Genomic DNA, 22,095 nt, shown 5'->3' on the forward strand with positions numbered 1-22,095 from the left:
ATATGCGGGGAATAATCTCAGTCTTTTGGTTATCAGTTGAGACCTGATTTGTGACCCAGTATGTGGTCTATTCTGGAGAAAGTTCCATGTGCGCTCGAGAAGAATGAGTATTCTTTTGTTTTAGGGTGGAAAGTTCTGTATATATTTATGAGGTCCATCTGGTCCAGTGTGTCATTCAAAGTTCTTGTTTCTTTCTTCTTTGTTTTTTTTAAAAGATTTTATTTATTTATTTGACAGAGATAGCGCACAAGTAGGCAGAGAGGCAGGCAGAGAGAGAGGGAGAAGCAGGTTCTCTGCCGAGCAGGGAGCCCAATGAGGGACTTGATCCCAGGACCCTGGGATCATGACCTGAGCTGAAGGCAGCCGCTTAACCAACTGAGCCACCCAGGCGCCCAAAGCTCTTGTTTCTTTGTTGATTTTCTGCTTAGATGATCTGTCTATTGCTGAGAGTGGAGTATTGCGGTCTCCTACAATTAACATATTGTTATCAATATGACTCTTTATTTTAGTTAACAGTTGGCTTATGTAGATGGGTGCTCCCATATTGGGGGCGTAGGTATTTACAATTGTTAGATCTTCTTGTTGGGTAGACCCTTTAAGAATGATATAGTGTCCTTCTGTGTCTCTAACTACAGTCTTTAGTTTAAAATCTAATTTGTCTGATATAAGAATTGCTACCCCAGATTTCTTTTGAGGTCTGTTGGCATGTAAGATGGATCTCCATCCCTTCACTTTCAGTCTGGATGTATCTTTAGGTTCAAAATGAGTCTCTTATAGACAGCATATAGATGGTTCCTGTCTTTTTATCCAATCTGCAACCCTGTGTTGTTTTATGGGAGCATTTAGGCCTTTCACATTGAGAGTGATTACTGAAAGATATGAATTAATGGTCATCATGTTGCCTGTGAAGACCTTGTTTTTATAGATTGTCCCTGTAAATTTTTTTTCTGTATCAATCTTGGGGTCTTTCTCTTTTTATAGAACCTCCCTTAATAGTTCTTGCAGGACCGGCTTAGTGGTCACATATTCTTTCAGTTTCTTCTGGTCTTGGAAGCTCTGCATCTCTCCATCTATTCTAAATGACAGCCTTGCTGGATAAAGTATTCTTGGCCGCATGTTCTTCTCATTCAGTACCCTGAATATGTCTTGCCAGGCCTTTCTGGTTTGCCAGGTCTCTGTGGATAGGTCTGACATCATTCTGATGTTCCTCCCTCTGTACATAAGGAATCTCTTCCCCCTAATTGCCCTTAAGATGGTTTCCTTGGTTCTAAGGTTTGCGAGTTTTACTATTACATGCGGGGGTGTTGGCCTGTTTTCCTTGATCTTGGGAGGGGGTTCTCTCTGCCTCTAGGACACGAATGTTTGTTTCATTCCCCTGATTAGGGAAGTTCTCAGCTACAATTTTCTCAAATATATCTTCTAGTCCTTTCTCTCTCTCCACCCCCTCAGGGATTCCAATAATTCTGACATTGGAACATTTCATGGTGTCACTTATTTCTCTGATTCTATTTTCATGGATTCTGAGTTGTTTTTCCCTGGCCTCCTCATTTCCCTTTTTGTCTATTAATTGGTCTTCTAGGTCACTAATTCATTCTTCTGCCTCACTTACCCTAGCTGTTAGATTATCTAGATTAGATTGGATCTCATTGATAGCATTTTTAAGTTCTGCCAATTCAGCTTTCATTTCTGCCCTTAGAGACTCTATGTTGCCATTAATTGATTTCTCCATTCTAGCTATTGTCTTCACAATTGCTAGCCTGAATTCAATCTCCGACATCTTGGTTATATCTGCAACCATTTGTAAATCTGTGGCATAAGCCAGAGTCTCTGAGTCTTTCCTATTTTGTGGGTTCCTCCTCCTAGTCATTCTGTTGAGGGGTGGTTGAGGGAAAGTACAGAGTCCAAATTATTGACCACAACCCAAGCAAGATGCACCTATTTTCTAGGGACCTTAGGGTTGCTGGCCTCTTGTTTTCCCAGCCTGTCTCATGGGGGAGGGGCCTACAGTGCTGTTACTCAGGGAACCCTGTTTGGGCAGATTTGCCCTGCCCCCTGTGGTGGGGGATGGGCTCAGTGAAAACCGTTTTTGGGGGGCTTTTTTTCTCTGGTGGCTTTCCCTGGTGGCTTTCCATGTCTCTTCCAAGAGTCAGAGCAGAAAAGACCCTTTCCAGTCCTCTGCCTCAGAGCAGAGAGATCACAGTCTGTTCTTCAATGAGCTCTCCAGGCCACACTATCTCCGTTTCCATCTGTACTGCTTAAAACTGCAGCGGTCCTGGGTTGTGCACCCCTCAGCAGTGCTCCCAGTCCTCGCCTCCAGGTCGGGGCACGTCTCTGCTCTTTGGGCTGCTAAAACCGCCAGCCACCTCCAGTTCGCGCATGTGGCCCTGCAGCTCTGGGTTTCCATGCAGGGGCTACCTTAAAGTCCTTTCCCCGCCGCTACCAGTCTTCGAGTGTGTGCCCGGTCCCTGGCACTGGAGGCTATCACTCACCGGCAGTATAGGATCCCGGCAGCTAGGCTCCTTTCCGCTGCCGTTTATCCTCTGATATGTGCCTGTGGAATCATGGCTCCCTGCTTCGTACCTCGAAACCAACCGCCTGCGATATTCTGTTTGTAGATATCCAGATCTATCTTCTTACATCGCAGGCTGATTTTGTGGGTGTTCAGAGTGGTCTGGTAGATATCCAGCTCAATTCCGGGGACCAGTTGCATTAGGGTCCCCTACTCCTCTGCCATCTATTCCCCCTCCCTTGTAGATTGTTTTCTTAATGGTATCCTGTAGTCATGTAAGCTTTCTTCACTCTTTTTCATTCTTTTTTCTTGGTTTTCCTATGGCTTGATAATTTTAAATGACCTGTATCTGCCTCCTGATTCTTTCTTCTGCTTGATCCAGTCTGATGTTAATGCTCCCTATTGCATTTTCCTCCTTTTAATTCTTTGTATTTTTGTTGTTGTTGTTGTTTAGTTCTTGAACTTCTGTTTGGTTCTTGTTATGTTGTCTTTCTCTTAAACTCATTTTGCTCATATATAATTTTTCTGATTTCATGAATTGTGTTTCTGTTTTTTCTTGTAGGTCACTGAGCTTCCTTAAAACAACTATTTTGAACTTTTTATTGGGAAAATCACAGATCTCCATTTCTTTGGGGTTGGTTACTAGAAAATTATTGTGTTCCTTTGGTGGTGTCATGTTTCCTTGATTTTTCATGTTCGTTGAAGTCTTGTGTTATTGACTTCCCATTTGAAGAAGAAGGTCACCTCTTCTGTCTTTACCAACTGGCTTTGGTAGAGTAATAACTTCTCTTAGTCCTGTTAGGAATTCTGAGGCTTTCCAGACCTTTTCTATGGAATACCTCCTCCTTACTTCTTAGGGGGAGAATTCTTAAAATTGTGTGCCTTCTTTTGATCCTGCAAGGTCAGGCCAATTGCTGATAGCCTCCTGTGTGCTTTCTCTAGGGCAGTGCTAAATGCTCAAATTTCTCTCAGCCCTGTAGAGTTGGGCCAGCTTTCTGTGTATGCTCATTAGGCATCTGCAAAGGCTTGCTGTTGCTACTGTCAGTGGCATGCAGAGGGAGCTGGCCACAGGGTGAGGTGTGTGGATGGGGTGTGCAGAATGTTAGGGGTGCCTGTGGGCCAGTTGAAAGGATCTGCAGGTAAGGTGTCCCCAGTGACTAGTGGGTAGGCTTCCTGATGGAGTCTGTGACATGGTTAGTAAGATCCACGTCCCTTTGATACACTCTGGAAGTCTTGGCTACTGTTCTCCCAGCCATTCCCTGCCCCAGTCATGTAGTATACTTAAGTTTTCTGGATGGGATGAGAAAGAAGCTGTGTCCAGCACAACTCACTCACGTTCTCACTTTCCCTCATGAGAGAAATCATGGACCAAAAAGTTCTCTCTTGGCACTGAGCTGTGTCACATCAGGGAAGGGGTGATGCAAGTAAAGCAAACCATTACTCTTACTTTCTTCAGTGCATCCAGTCTCTGATTTTTCCCTCCAATGGTGTGCTGGAACTTCTGCCCTGGACTCATGGCCTTCCACAAAGGCACTCTGTTCCATGGGTGATTGTCAAGATCAGCGTTCTTTTTCTAGGAAGATGGTAGAAAACGCCTTTTCTGTCATTTTGATGTCATTGTTCCCTGTTATCTTCTTTAAAGCCAATTCCAGCAATGTGGAACATGGTCAATACCTGCTTTAGCACCCAACAACAGCAATGCATTAAGCTAAGTGATTGCTTAAGAATCCAAGAGAGTTTCTGCTCTAAGGCAGTAACAGCCTCCCAATTATGTTGTTCTGTCCCTTATGGTAGATGATTTTCCTTGTGGTTTCCCACAGGCTACTCAAAATGCACCAGTTGGTGTATCTTTTGCTTGGCTCCCAATTCAGCAGAACGGCTTGTGTGGAGTTTTCATCTCCACATGTATATTTTGACTTTCCATTTGGTGCCTTGGCAGGAATGCAAGACTTCAATTATCTCAGCAGCAACTGTTTCGAGATCACCGTGGAGCTTAGCTGTGAAAAGTTTCCACCTGAAGAGACTCTGAAGAGCTACTGGGAGGATAACAAAAACTCCCTTATTAGCTACCTCGAGCAGGTAAACACCACCTCCAGCATAAAATGGGAGATCTCAGAGCATTTAAACCTGGCATACAATCATTTCCTACGAGGAGTCCAGTCCAGGGGAGTCCATCTGACTCAGAATGAGGACGCTGCATTTGGAAAACATGTCGGTAGTAGTCCATACAGGCTTTCATTTGTCATAGGTTTTGTGGCTCATGAATATTCACTGAGAACTAAACTGAGATTTGTGGTAAAGTGAGGTGACATCCTGTGTTCATTCATGTTGCTCTAAGCCAGGCAGTCCTAGGACCCTCCTCCCTGATTGTCTTGGGCCTTTCGGGCATCCCAGGCAGGACCATGACAAGGGTGAGGTAAGTGAGGCGCCTAGGGTCTAAAACCTAAGGAGGCACTTATTCTCCGGGGCATGTAGGTATAGGATCAGCACCTGAGTGTGAGTGCCTTCTTAAATTCTGTGCCCCATGTGCCCCACTTGTTTCACCCTCCAATGAGCGGGATCTGAGTTAATCACAATACCTATAGCTTTCCTTTATTGGGTGTTTACTGTTTCCCAGGCATTCTTCTGAATGCCTTACATGTAATCATTAATGCATTTAATCCTCACGACAACCCTATGATGGAAGTTGTATCATCGTTGTCATCATCATCATCATCCCTGAATTAAAAATGAGGGATCAGAGACACAGATAAGTCAAACAGCTTGCCTGAAATCACTCGGGCAGAATTTGAATCCAGGCTGTGTCCTTCCAGAATCACCATGCCACATTGCCTCTGATGACACACAAGCCTAGATCTGTGCTAGAGAGGCACTTATGTAGCCATTCCAGTGGGGTCTCTACAGAATTTGGGGGGAATCTCACTATCTGCAAGAATAAGATAACTTACCTACTGAGATTGAACTCAGGCCAGTCCCCTGCCCACCCCACATCTCTATACTATGTTGACATTGGCACCAGGGGCCACGCTGGTGAAACAGACCTAAACTCTGATCCTTGCCTGCGGTGCCTTGATGGTCTTCAAATTCCATTCTGTATGTGGCTATTTACACCCAAAGCCAGGTAGAGTGATGTCAGTTTCACACGCCAGCAGACAGTCGAGACTAATTTAAAAACTAATTCGATATGAACAAATGATGTTAAATAAACATGAAGCTATTTGCATATATGTGGACAACATATACATAGGAAACCAGTGCATTTAAAAAAATGTAAAATCAGCTTAAGTATTCTTTTACACGTGTCAGGTATCCACATAATACCTTACTAAGGGCACCTGGGTGGCTCAGTTGGTTAAGCGACTGCCTTCGGCTCAGGTCATGATCCTGGAGTTCTGGGATCGAGTCCCGCATCGGGCTCCCTGCTCAGTGGGGAGTCTGCTTTCCCTCTGACCCTCCCCCCTCTCATGTGCTCTCTCTCTCTCTCTCAAATAAATAAATAAAAAAAAATTAAAAAAAATACCTTACTAAAAGTGATTCTCATGGAATGGAACCACCAATTACAAAGATTAAAAATTACATTACACAGGATTTTTTCAATCAGTGGAATCCTGCTGCATGTTAATATAAAAAGGTATTTTTTACAACAAAAGCTAACGATAATTAGCCATGCTGACCCTAGAGCGACCCTGATAAGAACCCCCGAATAGTATCTCCTTCGAGGAGAGCTATAAATATATTTTTTGGGTAGAGGAAGTAAGATGGGGCTATTTGAAAAGTCCTCCACTTAGATGTCAAATAATGCCTCCTTTATAACAGTGCTTTTCATTCTATTTATATAGTTCTTTCAACAAAAATTTATTCAGCTACTCTAGTGTCTTAGGCACACTGTGAAGCACTGGGGATAGAAGTCTTTATATTAGTGAGTTCAGAAATGTCAGTACCGAATCACACAAGAGGATGATAAATGCTAAAATAAAGGTTAGTTACAAAAAGCCATGGCAGCACACTGGGTCCCTAAACCAGTCCTGCTCATTAATTAAAAAAAGAGGTTCAGCTGCTGCTTAGGTCTTAGTTATTAAGAAAAAACTCAAGACAATACAAAACCCACAAATGTGTACCATTAGGAAAGAGGAGAATATGTGTTATATTTATGGTGGCAAGTAGGCATGTATCAACTCATCAATTTATATAGAAATAAGCTGGAAAGAAGAGGGAATAGGTCTTACAGTCCTGTTTTATGCCACTTGGAATCAGAATTTGATCTGTCCACAGACCCATAGGATCCACCCTGATAGGACCTCAGTGTTATGGTACCAGCTGTGTAGAAGCAGTGAGAGTGATATTTACAATGGGCTCATCCAGCTTGCTTCATAGAACACTTAGTTTAGGGAATCAAAGGCTGATGACAGGTCAGTGAAGACTGCCAGAAGTTCTGTGTTGAAATTATTTTATTGACAATGGGACAGAGTACGGTGGGGCTTAGTAATTGAACACCTGGACCTAAAGTCTAAGTGTGGACTAGTTTACAACTCATGGAAAACAGGTGATTAGGAGGTCTAATTCTGTAATTGGTTGAAAGGAAATCCCTTGCAGGGCTTTAAAGGGATGTTTGCAGGAACTGGAATTGTAAAGTTAATTAAGATAAATAGTTTGCTATGGTGGAGAGCCTCTCAATAGCTTTGGAACAGTCTAGTTCTTAAAATTTCCAAAGAAATTCCCAAAGAATGGTTTGTGGGCACCGGCATCAGAATCACCTAGGTTCTTGTTAAAAATGACTTTCCTGGCCCACCACTGAATCCCACTTCCTGCATGGTAGGATCCCAGAGTCTCCATTTCAACAAACTCTGGCTGATACCTAACGTACAGGAGGGCTTAAGGGTCAGTGATATGAACAGTTCTAGTAACAATGGAAGCTCTGTTTTTTTTTTTTTTTTTCCAGCGTTGGTTGATTGATGTCCTGGAATCTGAGGAGAGAGCATTATAGGAGGGACAAGTGTAGTAAATAGCTTCTTCAGGCATGAGTGAAATTTGAACTTCTATGATTTCCTTTGCAAAAGCCATAAAATGACAGCATTTTCTGATCTGCATTCACGTGGAGTTGTGAGAGCCCATAACACTTCCATTGAGATTTATTACTACAGTGGAATTTTTCAGAGAGGTTTGCTCCAAAATTGCCATATCAGAGACAGATATCTACTTATTTCACTATTTCTTAAATGGAATACTATAAGTCTTGGGTTGCAGAGGCAGAAAAAAAGTAGTCATGAATATTAACTGGGTATATTTGTGCCTAATGCAGGCGAACTATGTGTTTTTGAAGTGATTGACTTATTTTCAAATGGCAAGGAAATTTAAAACTTTCATTTCTCTAAGGTTTATAATATTGATAATACCAGGATTATAGTGCCTCAGTGAGCATAAAGTACATGTGGGTAAATAATGGCTTGTTTACAAGCCTTCTAAATTTCCTTGAAGAACCCTCATATTAAGAAATTTAAAGTTTGTATTTTTCCTCTGATTTTCTGCTGTGTATCTCTCTTCCTTTTCTCTAAATTTTTTCGGATCTCCAAATTACCTTTAGAGGAAGGAAATACATGTAATTTTTTAATTTTTTAATTGTTATGTTAATCACCATGCATTACATCATTAGTTTTGGTTGTAGTGTTCCATGAATTACATGTAATTTTTGTAGGGTTTTAGAGATTCTGTACTTTTTTTAAAAAAATAGCAAATGCCAAAAGATTTGTTGATTGATAACCCAGGGCATCTCTTTGATAAAACATTATACTACTGCCAGATTTATTCTCTGATGACAAAGGCAGACCTGAAACTTATTATACCTTCTGTAGGAAATATTTCAGTATCCTCAGGAGCAAAAGAAAATTCGCTTTCTAGGGCTAGATGGAGTGAGGAGCAAGCTGAGCCTCTGGGAAGTTTAGGCATCTTCTGTTAAGTAATTAAGCTTAATGAATCACCATTTGGTATTTCCAGAAGCAGCACTTTCTCAGGAACCTGAAGTGACTCTCTGTCACTTGAAACACATATTGACTTAGTTGAGTTCTGTTTAAAAACGAAGGAAAAAGCTGCTTTTGTAGTTTGCATTGCATTAGTTATCAACTACAGCTTAGTTCAGGGGCATTATTCTTGATAGCGCCTCTTCCATTTCCTTTCTAAATCCAGTCTTCAGTTTTGAAGTTCACAGATCTTTCATGTCACTTATTTTCAACCAAAAGAATATTGTTAATGGGTTTACTGCAAGAGTAGTCACAGTGTATCTTTCTACTCAACATGAACAAGGAGTAAAGGGCTGGAATGTGATTCTTGCTAGCTGGCAGGGGTCATACAGTCTATACACAGGTGACCAAATGTAAGAGGGAGAAACTGATGAAATATGCTAAGCCCAGATCTACTTTACAGATATGACAGACTTTTTGCTTGTTTGTTTTATTTTGGTGATTTGGAAGGTACTTTGTTGTCTTTCTTTGATGCAGAACGAGATGTCAATTTTCAAGGGATTACTTCCCATTTGTCCATTTGAGAAAGAACAGTGTAGAGAATGTTCAAAACAATTTGAGCATATTTTGATCCTTAAACAATGAGGATCTACAGTATTCTGCTCGAAAATAAGGAGATTTTTTTTTAAAGATTTTTTATTTATTTATTTGACAGAGAGAGACACACAGCGAGAGAAGGAACACAAGCAGGGGAGTGGGAGAGGGAGAAACAGGCTTCCCGCTGAGCAAGGAGCCCAATGTGGGGCTAGATCCCAGGACCCTGGGATCACGACCTGAGTCAAAGGCAGATGCTTAACCGACTGAGCCACTCAGGCGCCCCGAAAATAAGGAGATTCTTGACATGAAATGTGTTCTTAGATAATTTCTAATTTGATTTTTTTGGTTCTTGACCTTCACAGATACACCGAGGAGTTAAAGGCTTTGTCCGAGACCTTCAAGGGAACCCGATTGCCAATGCAACCATCTCTGTGGAAGGAATAGACCATGATGTTACATCTGGTGGGTGTTCTCGAGGCTCTAGTGTAATACAGAGCATGATTACTTGTTATCCTAGTTAGAGTTCTTAACGTTATTCTAAGCAGAACAATTGAATGCCTTCTGTCCTTTACCTCTCTTTCCTCCAGCTTTGATTTAGTTAAATTTCCTTTTTTGGGAGCAGGTCAGGCAGGTACTCGGGATGGTTGCTGGCTTAGAACTTGGGGTGCAGCAGATGGCGCCCTTTCCTCACTCTCTCAGCCCGGAGCTCACAGGTGGTGCCATCCACTGGAGGTTCCGTGTAGTTCTTTTTTGGGGGGGGGGTTTCCTTTTTTTAAAATTTTAAGTTCAATTAATTAACAATATAGTGTATTATTAGTTTTAGAGGTAGAGTTCAGTGATTCATCGGTTGCATACAACACCCAGTGCTCATTCCATCACGTTCGTGTAGTTCTTGAGGCAAAAGCAAATGAACTCGCTGGAGGTGGAAGTATCAGCATCTTTCTGATCACTCTGAAGTGCTGACAAGCTGTTAATTGGAGGACCTCAGGAGAGAGTGGAAAGAATAGGAAAGAAAAATGCCAGTGTATTGTGTGTCTAGGATTTCTCACACATTTCTTCATTTAATCTGTACGATAAATGCAGACTTACTTAGGGTCAAACAAGATGTTAACAGCTTTGAGGTGGTTGTTAGTAATTTCTAACTTCAAAACCCCATTTCAGTTTTCCCTGTTTGGGGACAAGGATGTATTTTCCTGGCAAACCTACATACTCCTGTTAATCAACATTTATCCAGCTCATTTTAGTTTTAACTGTCATTTGTTGGGGTCTTTTCAACAACAATATATTTTTAGTTATGAACTATTCACATATTTCCAGGCCTTATAATTAATGAACATTTACCTTATTTCTTACTCTCTACCATCACCTCTTTCTCAACCTCCTTATTTCTAACTTGGGTATTTTTAAAAATCCTTAACATGCCCCCCTAAAGTTCCATTTATTTATCTATTCAACAAATATTTATCAACACCCCACTAATGCCAGCACATCTTGCCAACCAATATACCAGAATCTGTGCCAAGACATTGCTCCCTTAGCCCTCGGGGAGCTCAGAGAGGGCACCCAGGCCTTGGTCCCCTCTGGCCACATGGAGCCTCTTCTGTCTGTTAACCTGAGTGCCAGAGAGATGCGATTTTTTCTGCATTCCATGATGCAGGCATTTTAGGAAAATCTAACATAGGAAATACATACAGGTAGAAAAGAATGAAATCTGAGATCTTTTCGAGGGCAGGGTAGGAAGGAGGAATGGAGCCCGAGGTAGAGAGGGAACTGAATGCATTGTCCTGGAAACCCGGAAGTGTTTCAAGAAAGAGGGAGTGATCAGGAGTGCCAAGTAGGATGAACCTTGTGAATGAACCAGTGTGGAGAATCCCTATAGAATCCATTTTCACGGGCCGGTGGGAGCCTCATTGGAGGGTCTAAGAGAGAATAGGAGAGACGTTAGAAATAGAGTATTGACAAATCTCTTCAGATATTTTGCTATAAAGCAAAGGCGATCAGTGATGCACCACCTGAAAGGAGATGTGGGAGTCAGAGGAAGATTGGAAGAGATGGTCACGGGGGCTTTTCTTTTTTCTGGTTTTATTTTCACAGTGAAGTAAGATGGAAAGCATCAACTGAGAGTGAGGATGAAGAGGATGTGTCAGGGGTGTTAGGAAAAAGGAGAAAGTGTGCAATGTTCACTGGGGCCTGGCTACTCAAAGTGTGCCCCGCCCAGCAGCTGAATTCAGCACTGCCCTGGAGCTGGTTAGGAATGCAGAATCTTAGGCCTCACCCTAGGGCTAGCGAACTAGAATTTGCACTGTACCAAGTTTCTCAAGTGATTGATGTTCACTGATCTAGGAAGATGAGAGCGTGGAAGGACCAGGGAGGAAGGGACTAGAAGGAAGACAGGGCAGTTCCATGCCCGAGGTTAGGTGGGTGTATATGAGTCAGAGACTGATGAGCAAGGCAGTGTGTTTCCCCCAGCTCCATGGGGACAGGTGGAGAGCCAGAAATGATCCAGGGTTGGTGGCTTGCCAGGCATGTATAACCAAGAGGCAAAAGCAGATGAGTTGAAGGCACATGCATGAGACTGATTATATAGGGGTGGCCAGGGATCCTAACCGAGATGAGGAGGGAGCTGTGGACATGTGGGGTGAGAAGGCGTATGAGCCTTACCTCTGCTTAGGAATTCTCCAGAGAATTTGTTGAAAATGCAGTCCCTCCAGACCAGCACTTCAGACCAACCTATTCTGAATCTTCAGAAATAGAAATTTCTAGCTAGTGCCTTAGGGTTTCCAGTGAGGCTGTCTTGGGTCACACTTTGTGAAGCACTGATTAGACTCAGCCCATCAGGTCTTCATGGCAAGATAGTTGGCCAGAATCAAAAGACAGCACCAGATGCTCTGACACCATGATTGGGGGCTTTATATATCTTTTTACCTGTGTCACTCCTGACGTGATTATGAGAATCCATTATCTTAGAAGATTTATTGACAATTTGACATTAATATCTGTAAAATTGCTATTAGAAATTTCTTCCTCTAAGAGAGTGTAACACTCATTTCAGTGGAGTTTTATCAAATTCCATAAACATCTACTTTAAAAAGAGGGAATCAAAGAAGTTGAACTGAGGTATACTAGGTATTCCTAAAATGGCATAATTATGTGATTTGATATTTTGTTTCACTACAGCAAAGGATGGTGATTACTGGAGATTGCTTGCGCCTGGAAACTATAAACTCACAGCCTCCGCTCCGGGCTATCTGGCAATAACAAAGAAAGTAGCAGTTCCTTATAGCCCTGCTGTTGGGGTAAGAAATCGTAATTGCTAAGATTTATTGAGCATTTCATCTGTGTCACAGATATTCAAATGATTTATATTTAGTCTTCATAATAACCCTCTTGAGGTAGTTACTGCTATTACCTCCATTTAACAGATGAGAAAACTGAGGCCTAGCAAAGTCAGCTGACTTGACGAAGGGCTCCCTGGTTGATTTTATACCACTCAGTGTGAAGCTCCCTTATCGTTTCTCAGTTTTTGAAGACATCCACAAGAAAATAAATACAACTTAAAAAAATTAAACTTTTATTTGCCGCATTGATTTCAATCTAAAATGAGATTTCTGTTCCATTTATCTTTGTATTTCTAGCATCTAGTACAATACTCAGTGAGTATTTGGAAAAATTAATTATGCCTGTCGGGTGATCTTAGGCATTAACCAAATATTTATTAAGTGCATATTATGAGAAAGACCCCTTGCTAAGAGCTATCAAAAAGTGCATCTTATTTAAGTAGGTACCACTTATTTCGCTAAGAAGGTGATGGTGATGAGACCAAAACTTCTCTTGCAGCAGGATTCTACTGCATTCTACAATCTTTGCATTACATTTTTGCAACCAGGGAATGGCCTGCAGGATTTCCAATTGAAAGGCTTACTTAAAAAGAATTTACTGCATTTTTGTGCATGCCTCAAAGTTTGAAGTATAAGTGCTTAGTTTTGCAGACAGAATATCTTGAATTTTTAACTAGTGCTTTGGTTTTCATTGCATGTATGTGTACATTAGACTGTATGTGTTTTAAAATCAGGAGGTAAATTTGGGCAAGTGAAACCTAGGAAAAAGTAGCCCCAGAAACAGGTTGTTAAATGTTCAATTATTTGATCTTAGCCTTTCTGGCCAGTGTTACTTCAAGGAGGTAGTGAGTGTTATATTCCTAAATAACTAGGGGCCTAATTAAGTGGCCAGATCGAGGAACTCTTATTTCTCTTTGTAATGAGAGCAGGGGTACCTAAAGGGCCCGAGGAGGACTGAAGTTGGGAAGTACAGATTTTGAATAGCCTTTTATGCCGAAGTGCATGGATTTCCATAGACCTACTGAGAACTCCCAGTTCACACAGAGTTGAGTTCCTGGGCCACTGGCCTCTGTAGTGGTTTGGAGATGTATATGTTTCCATCAGTTTCCTTAGCAGAACCAAGATTCTGGAAAACAGAACCTGTGGTTTGGGACACCAGGACACTGAACTACATTCTGCCATATTTTCCCAGCTATTAGGAGAAAATTCAAGGCTTATAGACACTCAGTGAATACTCAAAGGAAAAAAATTAATTATAAATTACATCTTCTTATTGGCAGGGAAAGATTGTCTTTAAACAAGCTGCCTTTAAACAAACTGCTTTTTAAAAACTTTTTTATTGTTATGTTAATCACCATACATGACATCATTAGTTTTTGATGTAGTGTTCCACGATTCATTGTTTGTGCATAACACCCAGTGCTCCACGCAGAACGTGCCCTCTTTAATACCCATCACCAGGCTAACCCACCCCCCCACCCCCTCCCCTCTAGAACCTCAGTTTGTTTTTCAGAGTCCATCGTCTCTCATGGTTCGTCTCCCCCTCCGATTCCCCCCCTTCATTCTTCCCCTCCTGCTAGCTTCTTCTTTTTCTTTTTTCTTAACATATGTTGCATTATTTGTTTCAGAGGTACAGATCTGTGATTGAACAGTCTTGCACAATTCACAGCGCTCACCATAGCACATACCCTTCCCAATGTCTATCACCCAACTACCCCATCCCTCCCACCCCCCACCACTCCAACAACCCTCAGTTTGTTTCCTGAGATTAAGAATTCCTCCTATCAGTGAAGTCATATGATACATGTCTTTCTCTGATTGACTTTAAATAATCTGCTTTTAAATAATCCTGCAAGACTACAAGATCAAAGCACATTTCACACATAGTGGCTTTTGATTGTTTTTTTTTTTCCTCTGAAAATATCTTTTGTTTATCACAAGAGATTTTTAGGATATACTTTAATTCAGGTGGCTATACTGAGCTTATTCTATAAGCTCTAGAACTGCGCTCATTTTTAAAATTTTAGCTTTTAAAGATACACATGCAGTTTGGTAACAATATATTCTTGATTTTCTCCTTTAGGTTGATTTTGAACTGGAGTCATTTTCTGAAAGGAAAGAAGAGGAAAAGGAAGAATTGATGGAATGGTGGAAAATGATGTCAGAAACTTTAAATTTTTAAAAAAAGCTTCTAATTAGCTGCTTTTAATCATCTATACAATATAGTATGATGTAACGTGGCCATTTTCCTTTAGATTTTGTGCAATATTTAACACTGATTTATTTTGTAATCATTTAAGTATCAATAGACACTACTTAAAATAAATAACTAGACTTTTAGGTAAAAATATAAGAACTTGGTCTGTTTCTTCTCATATAACATTCATTTTCCTACACATATTACATGGAGGACTGTAGAAAAGGTATAAGTGATCTTGCCATTTTAGACTTAAATGCAATATTCCACGTTATTTATGATACAGAAACTTTTTGAGTGATTCTAGCCTTTAAAAATTAATGAAGTGCTTTTAATGTAATTGGTGACAATGCCACATGGTGAATGCACTGAAAAGGTCAACAGCTACAGCGTGGAATTGTGAGCACTATACTGCAAGACTTCAATAGTTCAGTATAAATTGTCATTTGTCTTGTGCTGAATAGCTATATAAGCATGATCATGTTAATGCATTTTTTTGGATGGGAAGGAAATGTAAATGTTTAGAAAGAGGTTTTATGATGGGAATGGAAATCGACTTCTTGCTTGTACATATGGGGGCTCTACTGTTATATTATTCAGCCTGTTAACGCCACTTAAAAGTTTAAGGGTTTTCTCTTGGTTGTAGATTGGTCTAGAATTGCATTCTGAACGAATAAAGGTAAAAAAATATATATCCCCATGGTCTTTATTTTATTTTAATTCTCTATGATTTTTGGTCTAGAGTTGTGGTCTTGTGATGAAAAGTGTATTTCCTGTAATGCCCTCTCACTTGTTAATCCTCGCCATTTTAAAATTAATTAGTTAATTAAGATTGTATTTATTTATTTGAGAGAGAGAGCAAGAGAGCGAGCGAGCACATGCATGAGCTGGGGGAGCAGCAGAGGGAGAGGGAGAAGCAGACTTCCCACCGAGCAGGGAGCCTGACATGGGGCTCGATTCCCAGACCACGAGATCACAATGTAAGCCAAAGTCAGCCCCTTAACTGACTGAGCCAACCAGGTACCGCTATCTTTGCCATTTTAAAATTTATCCAGTGACTGCTGTTTGCCAAGCATAGTGCAGACTCTGTGCGTGTTATTGGTGGACAAAAGGTTCTGACTCCATGGATTTTATGGATCAGTTGTGGACATAGACTTTAAATAAATTACACAGAAATGAGTATGTAATTATCTATCATGAGTAAAATGGTAGGAAAGAATAGGGTGTTCAGAAAAAGAGAATGACAGAGAAACTTGAATTAGACTGGCTGAGGGGACTCAGAAATAGCCTCTCAATGCATGTAAGCCCATGCCTAAAATAGGAGCAGGTATGGGCAGTGCAGTGACTGAGTGTAGGGGTGTGTGAGTGCATGCGTGCATGCATGTGTGTGTGGTGGTGGTGGTGATGATGGTATGGTTGATCAATATGCAGGTATAGGTTTTTGTTAATGTAATGTTAACTGTTGTAATACCAAACCCCCAAATACATAATGGCTTAAGCACAAGAAAAGTGTATTTTTGACTCAGATATCTGTAAGACATACCTGAAGTCACTTCTGTACATGGCTCATTGCCCAGGGCTAGTCACACAGCTCTTTTGAATCACCATCTTTGGTGAACAACACTGTCACTATTATAGTTCTCCCTTCTGGCTGCCAACATAGGTTTGCTACCTTTTTTCCAAATAGAGAATTCACTTGACCCCTCCACAAGTGAGGCAACTTAAATCAAGGCTTTGAGCCTCAAGTCTGGGATTTTTGAGTGACCCCACAATGGCCTCTATATCAGATCAGAATGTGACCTCTCTTGCTCCCCAAATCTACAAACCAAAAAGACAGTTTATATACATCTTTCTCACCCAACATACAACAGAATAGGGTCAATATAATGTCAGTAAACACTCCTCAGAATGGTGAGAAATAAGAGGTGCACAGTATTCACTGGTCTGCAGCAATTCTGAAATCTTGGGAAGTGGATATTCTATAGGCCTCCTCTTTTGGGGATGGAGAATGGTCCTGGTTCCAGAATTGATTCTGGACTGTGGAAAGTGCTTCCTGTTCTCATTCTGCAAGGCCATGACATGGTGCTCTTGAACTCCTTCTCTGTCATTTATTCAGGACGTAGGTGGATGGAGGTGTACCATTTGGAATGTGGGACCTCCCTTGGTCATTGCAGGGAACTGAAGGAGAGACTGAAGAATCAAGAATGAACCTTTTATACTTAGCCTGTGAATGACACTTGTCCGTTCTTCTCACAATCTGTTGGCCAGGACTAGTCATATGGGTTTGCCTAACTGAGCAGGATGCAGGAAATATGGAGGCGCAAGTAGACTATCTCTCTGCCACAAGGCTATACAGATCAAGTTGGCTACTTATGCAACTACTGGAAGACAGGTGTTAATTCCATGTAGTCTTGCCCTTGCATCCATTTGTCATGATGCAGGGTTTCAAAGGTCCCCACTTTCCTGGTCCTGCTCTCAACATGCTCTGATTTTATCAAATGAAGTGTCTAGAATTGAGTGCTGTTGGGAGGGAAATTCCTCCTGGTCAGTGTTTCTGTGTTCAAAGACTTCCACTGGAGTAAAACTCCTGGCCTCTAGTCCTGTTTCTCACTGACTCCTTCCTACAGAGAAGTCAGTCACTTAATTGTTAGGTGATGACAGGGGAGCTGATCTAATGGGGTGGGACAAATCTGTCAACAGACTGTAAGCTTCCTCTTTCCCTTTCTTCTCTACCCTAGGCAGAGGCAGCTCCAGACTCTCCCTGGGGTACCGAGGTAGACTCTGGGTGTGTGTGTGGGGACAGAGGAAGAACTTGTGGGCCTAGAATATTAACAGACTCTTTGCATCGCAGATCTAATGTCACTTTCTCCAATTAGTTTATCAATAATAAAGCTGACAGTTTAACTTCTGTCTTCTGGTTCCCATGTTTTACTTTTCAGCTGGTCCTGAGCTCAAGAATGGAAGAAATGGGTATTATATGTTGAATCTTCAAAAGGTATAATACTTCAGGTGTTGTCGTTTTTTTCCCCAAAGGTCAAGCGGGACCAGTCCCTCTCATTTTGAATATCGCACTTCTCTTAATACAATCTAAGATGGACTGACATTTTTTGGAGGTTTCATGTCACATTGTTGCCTCATATAAACTTAGCATAAATGAAAACTGTGCATTAAAGTTTTTCATTTGGTTTGAAAGTAAATGTTAGAGCAGGCAAGAGAGTGGAGGATCTGAGGGTTGAAGATTAAACAAGTCTGTGTTATGAACAACAGGGCTAAATTGTTGTAGGTAACAAAAATCAGAAAGGGAGGGGGCTGGGGAGTTGATTTTCATGAAATAATGAACACATTTTAAACTTGGCTTTTTTTCCCCCCTCATTGACAGTGAAAATTAGACACATTATTATGAAAGCTAATCTCCACTCACATTTTGATTTTCAATTCTTTATATAAACAAAGATAAACATTACTTGTAGAAAGGGAACCATGAACTTTGATATTCATATTTTATTTGCACAGGATCTGAAATCTTTCCATGATTTGGTGTTGTGGGAGGCTAAAAAATCATCATTTGTTCCAACGTATGACTCAACTTCTCTTTTCAAAATTCTCATGAGGAATTCTTCTGTGGATAGAACTGGACAGCATTTGGAGGTTCTGCCTCAGAAATGTCAAGATAGAATGTACTCTCTTACACTCCATCCTGGTTTTGCTGTTCTTAGGTAAACATCATTCTAGGTACTTACAAATGCTCTGATTCTGTACCCTTTGTTTCTTTCTACCAGAGAGTCAGCCAGTGAATCAATTCAATTATAACCTGGGTTTCTAGTGTAGTTCATAACTTTAGTCTTATGTGATTAATTTAAATCATTGCAAAATTCCCTGAGAATCAGTTTTAAAAACAGGGCAAAGATGTGGCTTACCTGGGTTGAGTCATCAGTGAATATGGTCTGTAATGGCTCAGGAAAGAAAAATCACCCTATTGGAAATTTTCACGATGCCAGGGGCCACAAGGCTAGTTTTATAGGTTGCTGTACTTTCTTCTACTCCTAATTTTTAACCCATCTTAGCTCTTTTTTTTTTAAACTTTTCCCTCCTTTTCCTTTCTCCATTCTTTTCCTTTGAGGATTCATTCAGCAATTACTAAATGCTCATTCTGTGATCTCGACCAGAGATTAAAATAGCACATCTCCATGGTCTATGGCCACGGCCGTTACCATGGTACTCACCACCATTATCAAGCATATATCTTGTGCCACACTTTGTGCTGGGCATTTGAATGAAACGTAGTATTTTGAAACCCCACCATGAAACTGTGAGGTAGGAAGTGTTGCAGCATTCCTGTTTAACAGATGAAGAAACGGAGTCAGAATTTATGTTAAATTCCTTACCTCACAGAGCTAAGAGTAAGTGGTAAGTGGCAGACCAAGAGTAAAACTCATGTCTGTCTTGCCTCAAGTCTATCTGTTTTTACCTTACCTCACTTCTTTAGCATGATCCAGAAAGGGTTGTATTCTTTTTTTTTTTAAGATTTTTTTAAAATTTATTTGTCAGAGAGAGAGAGAGAGCGCACAAGCAGGGGGAGTGGCAGGCACAGGGAGAAGCAGGCTCCCGGCTGAGCAAGGAGCCTGATTTGAGACTCGAACCCAGGACCCTGGGATCATGACCTGAGCCGAAGGCAGATGCTTAACTGACTGAGCCACCCAGGTGTCCCAAGGGTCGCATTCTTGATTAAACATATCTTTGTTTTATATTCCTTTGACTACTTCACATATGCTGATCACTATCGTTGGGGTTTCTGGGCAGGATTTATTACCTACCCTTTAAAGATAATTTTAAAACATCCTGCAAGTAAATATAACAAGCTCCTGTTTTATAGCTTCTTGCTAGGAGGGATTACTATGAATCCAGTTAGTGTGATCCCATTCCCAGTGGACCTGGTGTTGTTTGGCACAGATACTATGCTTGACCACAAATTAATGCTGCAAAGAGACACACTGCAGGATTTACCAGGCATGGCCAGTAACCTACAGCAGAACAGGGCAGGTAGAGAGGAGGATGAAGCATTATAACTGCCTCCTTGTCTCTCACTTCCTCCATGGGGGCAGAGATTCCTGAGAAGCTGACCAGAGCAGGTTCTGGTTGCAGAGGTGGAGCGGGAGGGTATAAAATGAAGTATTAGGGTTCCTGAAATCAGATAGAAAATTGATGAATACAATGCTTTAATAAAGGAATAAATTAAGGGACACAGGCCCTTAGCTTCAAGGAGGCTATCCGTCGATAGTGAGGCTTCTGCTCCTGGTCAGGGGTTCCTGGTTAGTCTATAAGCCAGTCTGTAATCCTGGCAAGAAGGGGCCTGCGGTGCACATATTAAATTAATTAATATATGTAAAGCACTTAGAAAACTGCCTGGCATGTAGCAAGTGCTCAAAAATATAATTACTATTACGTGACAACACATTATTATTATTCACAAAAGTGTGGTTAGGGGCGCCTAAGTGGCTCAATCAGTTGAACATCCAACTCTTGGTTTCGGCTCAGGTCAGGATCTCATGGGTTGCGGGATCCAGCCCCATGTTGGGTTCCACGCTCAGCAGAGAGTCTGCTTGATAGATTCTTTCCCTCTGCCCCTTCCCCCACTCTGTCTCTCTTTCTCGCTCTCTCTCTCAAATAAATAAATCTTAAAGAAATGTGTGGTTATTTTTATTACTATTACTATTGTTGCAAGATTAAGTTATGAGATTTGCTACTTGGAAACTGGGACCATGGAAGAAACCCAGGTAGAAGACCCACAGGTGGGACCAGTGCTTGGAAATGAGGTGAAAACCGAGTTTTTATAAGAGTGATGGTGTAATATAAGGGCGTAGATAAGACATAAATATGCCTGTGTTAGATCAAGATTGGTCTCGGCACCCGCAGTTCACCCGAGTCTGCTGATGGTATTCAGTCGAGAGCAGAAATAAAGAGGCATAAAACTGGTTGGACCTCCTGCAATAGGGTATTCTTTAGCTATAATGTTAGTATCAACTCTAGTCGTGTGTTTGATTAACTGAAAAATGATTTTAAAAAATTATTTGTATTGTTTCTACTCACTGCTGTGTTTAATCAGGAATATGAAGTTCAGATGATACAATGAGAAAGATAAAACCATAATGAATTTATACTTCAGGATTTGTGAGGTTAGTGTCCAACTTGCAGTGTGAAAACTTAGTGTTTCTCAAATGTTATCACCCAGGCATCCATCTGGTGATGCAGTGACGGAAGATGGAGAGACTGCCCGGAAGTTCTGGGTGATTGGATGTGCACGTCTATCTGCAGGTCCTTGCTGGAGGAATGAATGCATGCTCAAAGAGGAGGGAGCACAGGGGCAGGTGGGCAGCATACACTTGAACTAAGATGTTCCAACATTAACCTAGAAATAAAACCAGAGCCTTGTCAATAGCAAGCAACCTGACATGGTTAGAAATGTAGCGGGAAGAAAACAGGTCATGAAGACATCAACATGAATAACCCTGCGCTGTTACTCTGTAAACTTTATAAACACTCACCCATTTACCTATGGCAGTTGCTATAAAACAGGAAGAAATACAATCTTTTTCTCCTACTTTTTTTCTGTACAGTTCTTCAAAATAAACTTACTGGCTCTGGGTCTTCAAGTTGATCTGGCTGGAATCCTACTCATAGACCTAAGAAAACTGACACATGAATAGGATATTTGATGAATTACTAAGACAGCACGGTTGATTATTATGAGACAAGCATAACACGTGTATAAAATCTGTAAACCAGAAAATGATACAATGACTTTTTTGAATAGCTGAATCAGGGGTTGATTAGCCAAGTTTCATGAGTTTGAATATCATAATAATACATTCTTCTGATTGTCCTGATTACATGACTTACAATTTTTTTCAGTGAACCCTCTGGCTAAAACTGCTATTTCTTCTTACCCACATTTACACTAATATTTATTCTAGAAATTCCTAAAAAAAAATCAGGCCTGACACTACCAGGTGCACTTCCCTTCCCTGCCCTTGCAATGCAACAATCTCGAAGCAGCCAGCCACAGTCACTTGCCTACAGCTACCCTTTGCTCCAGAAATTTCGCGGCAGCTTTTCCTTGGTGTTTATTTTAAACCTTAGAGTTGAAGAGCAAGATGGTGAGAAAATCGCAGTGAGTCTAACCAGAGCTTCATAAATTTGTTGCCTCGGCTTCTCTGGCTGCATGAACCACTGCTGTGGGATTTGGGGTCTGGTGAGGGAAGATTAAAGCGGTGGGTGGTGCAGCATTCTTCGCTTTAAGCCTAAAATATATTTTCTTACGCGTTAAATACACAGAGGTATTTCAAAGCCAAGTATGTGTGTAATTAAAGTAAGAAAACGCCAGCTTTCTGTGCACACCTCAGGGTCCCGATCGCCATACGTGCTCTTTGTCAATCCGTGGGAGGCGCCGACAGATCCGCAGAACTGACAGGCAGACGTGAAAAGAGGGATTAGATGCTGGAT

The 22,095-nt window shown here is 41.1% G+C and overlaps 1 protein-coding gene across 1 annotated transcript in view; it reads left to right on the forward strand.

Moving 5' to 3' along the window:
* Positions 1–15,287, forward strand: part of CPE (carboxypeptidase E) — a 121,406-nt gene extending 106,119 nt beyond the window's left edge. Inside the window, exons 6-9 of the mRNA XM_027600004.2 lie at positions 4,449–4,588; positions 9,423–9,522; positions 12,238–12,356; positions 14,482–15,287. Of these exons, the coding sequence (XP_027455805.1) occupies positions 4,449–4,588; positions 9,423–9,522; positions 12,238–12,356; positions 14,482–14,580 (458 nt within the window). The 3' untranslated portion in view covers positions 14,581–15,287. The remainder of the gene's footprint in view (positions 1–4,448; positions 4,589–9,422; positions 9,523–12,237; positions 12,357–14,481) is intronic.
* Positions 15,288–22,095: the final 6,808 nt, after the last annotated feature.

Source organism: Zalophus californianus, chromosome 2 (assembly GCF_009762305.2).
Source record: "Zalophus californianus isolate mZalCal1 chromosome 2, mZalCal1.pri.v2, whole genome shotgun sequence".
NCBI classification, from domain to species: Eukaryota; Metazoa; Chordata; class Mammalia; order Carnivora; family Otariidae; genus Zalophus; species Zalophus californianus.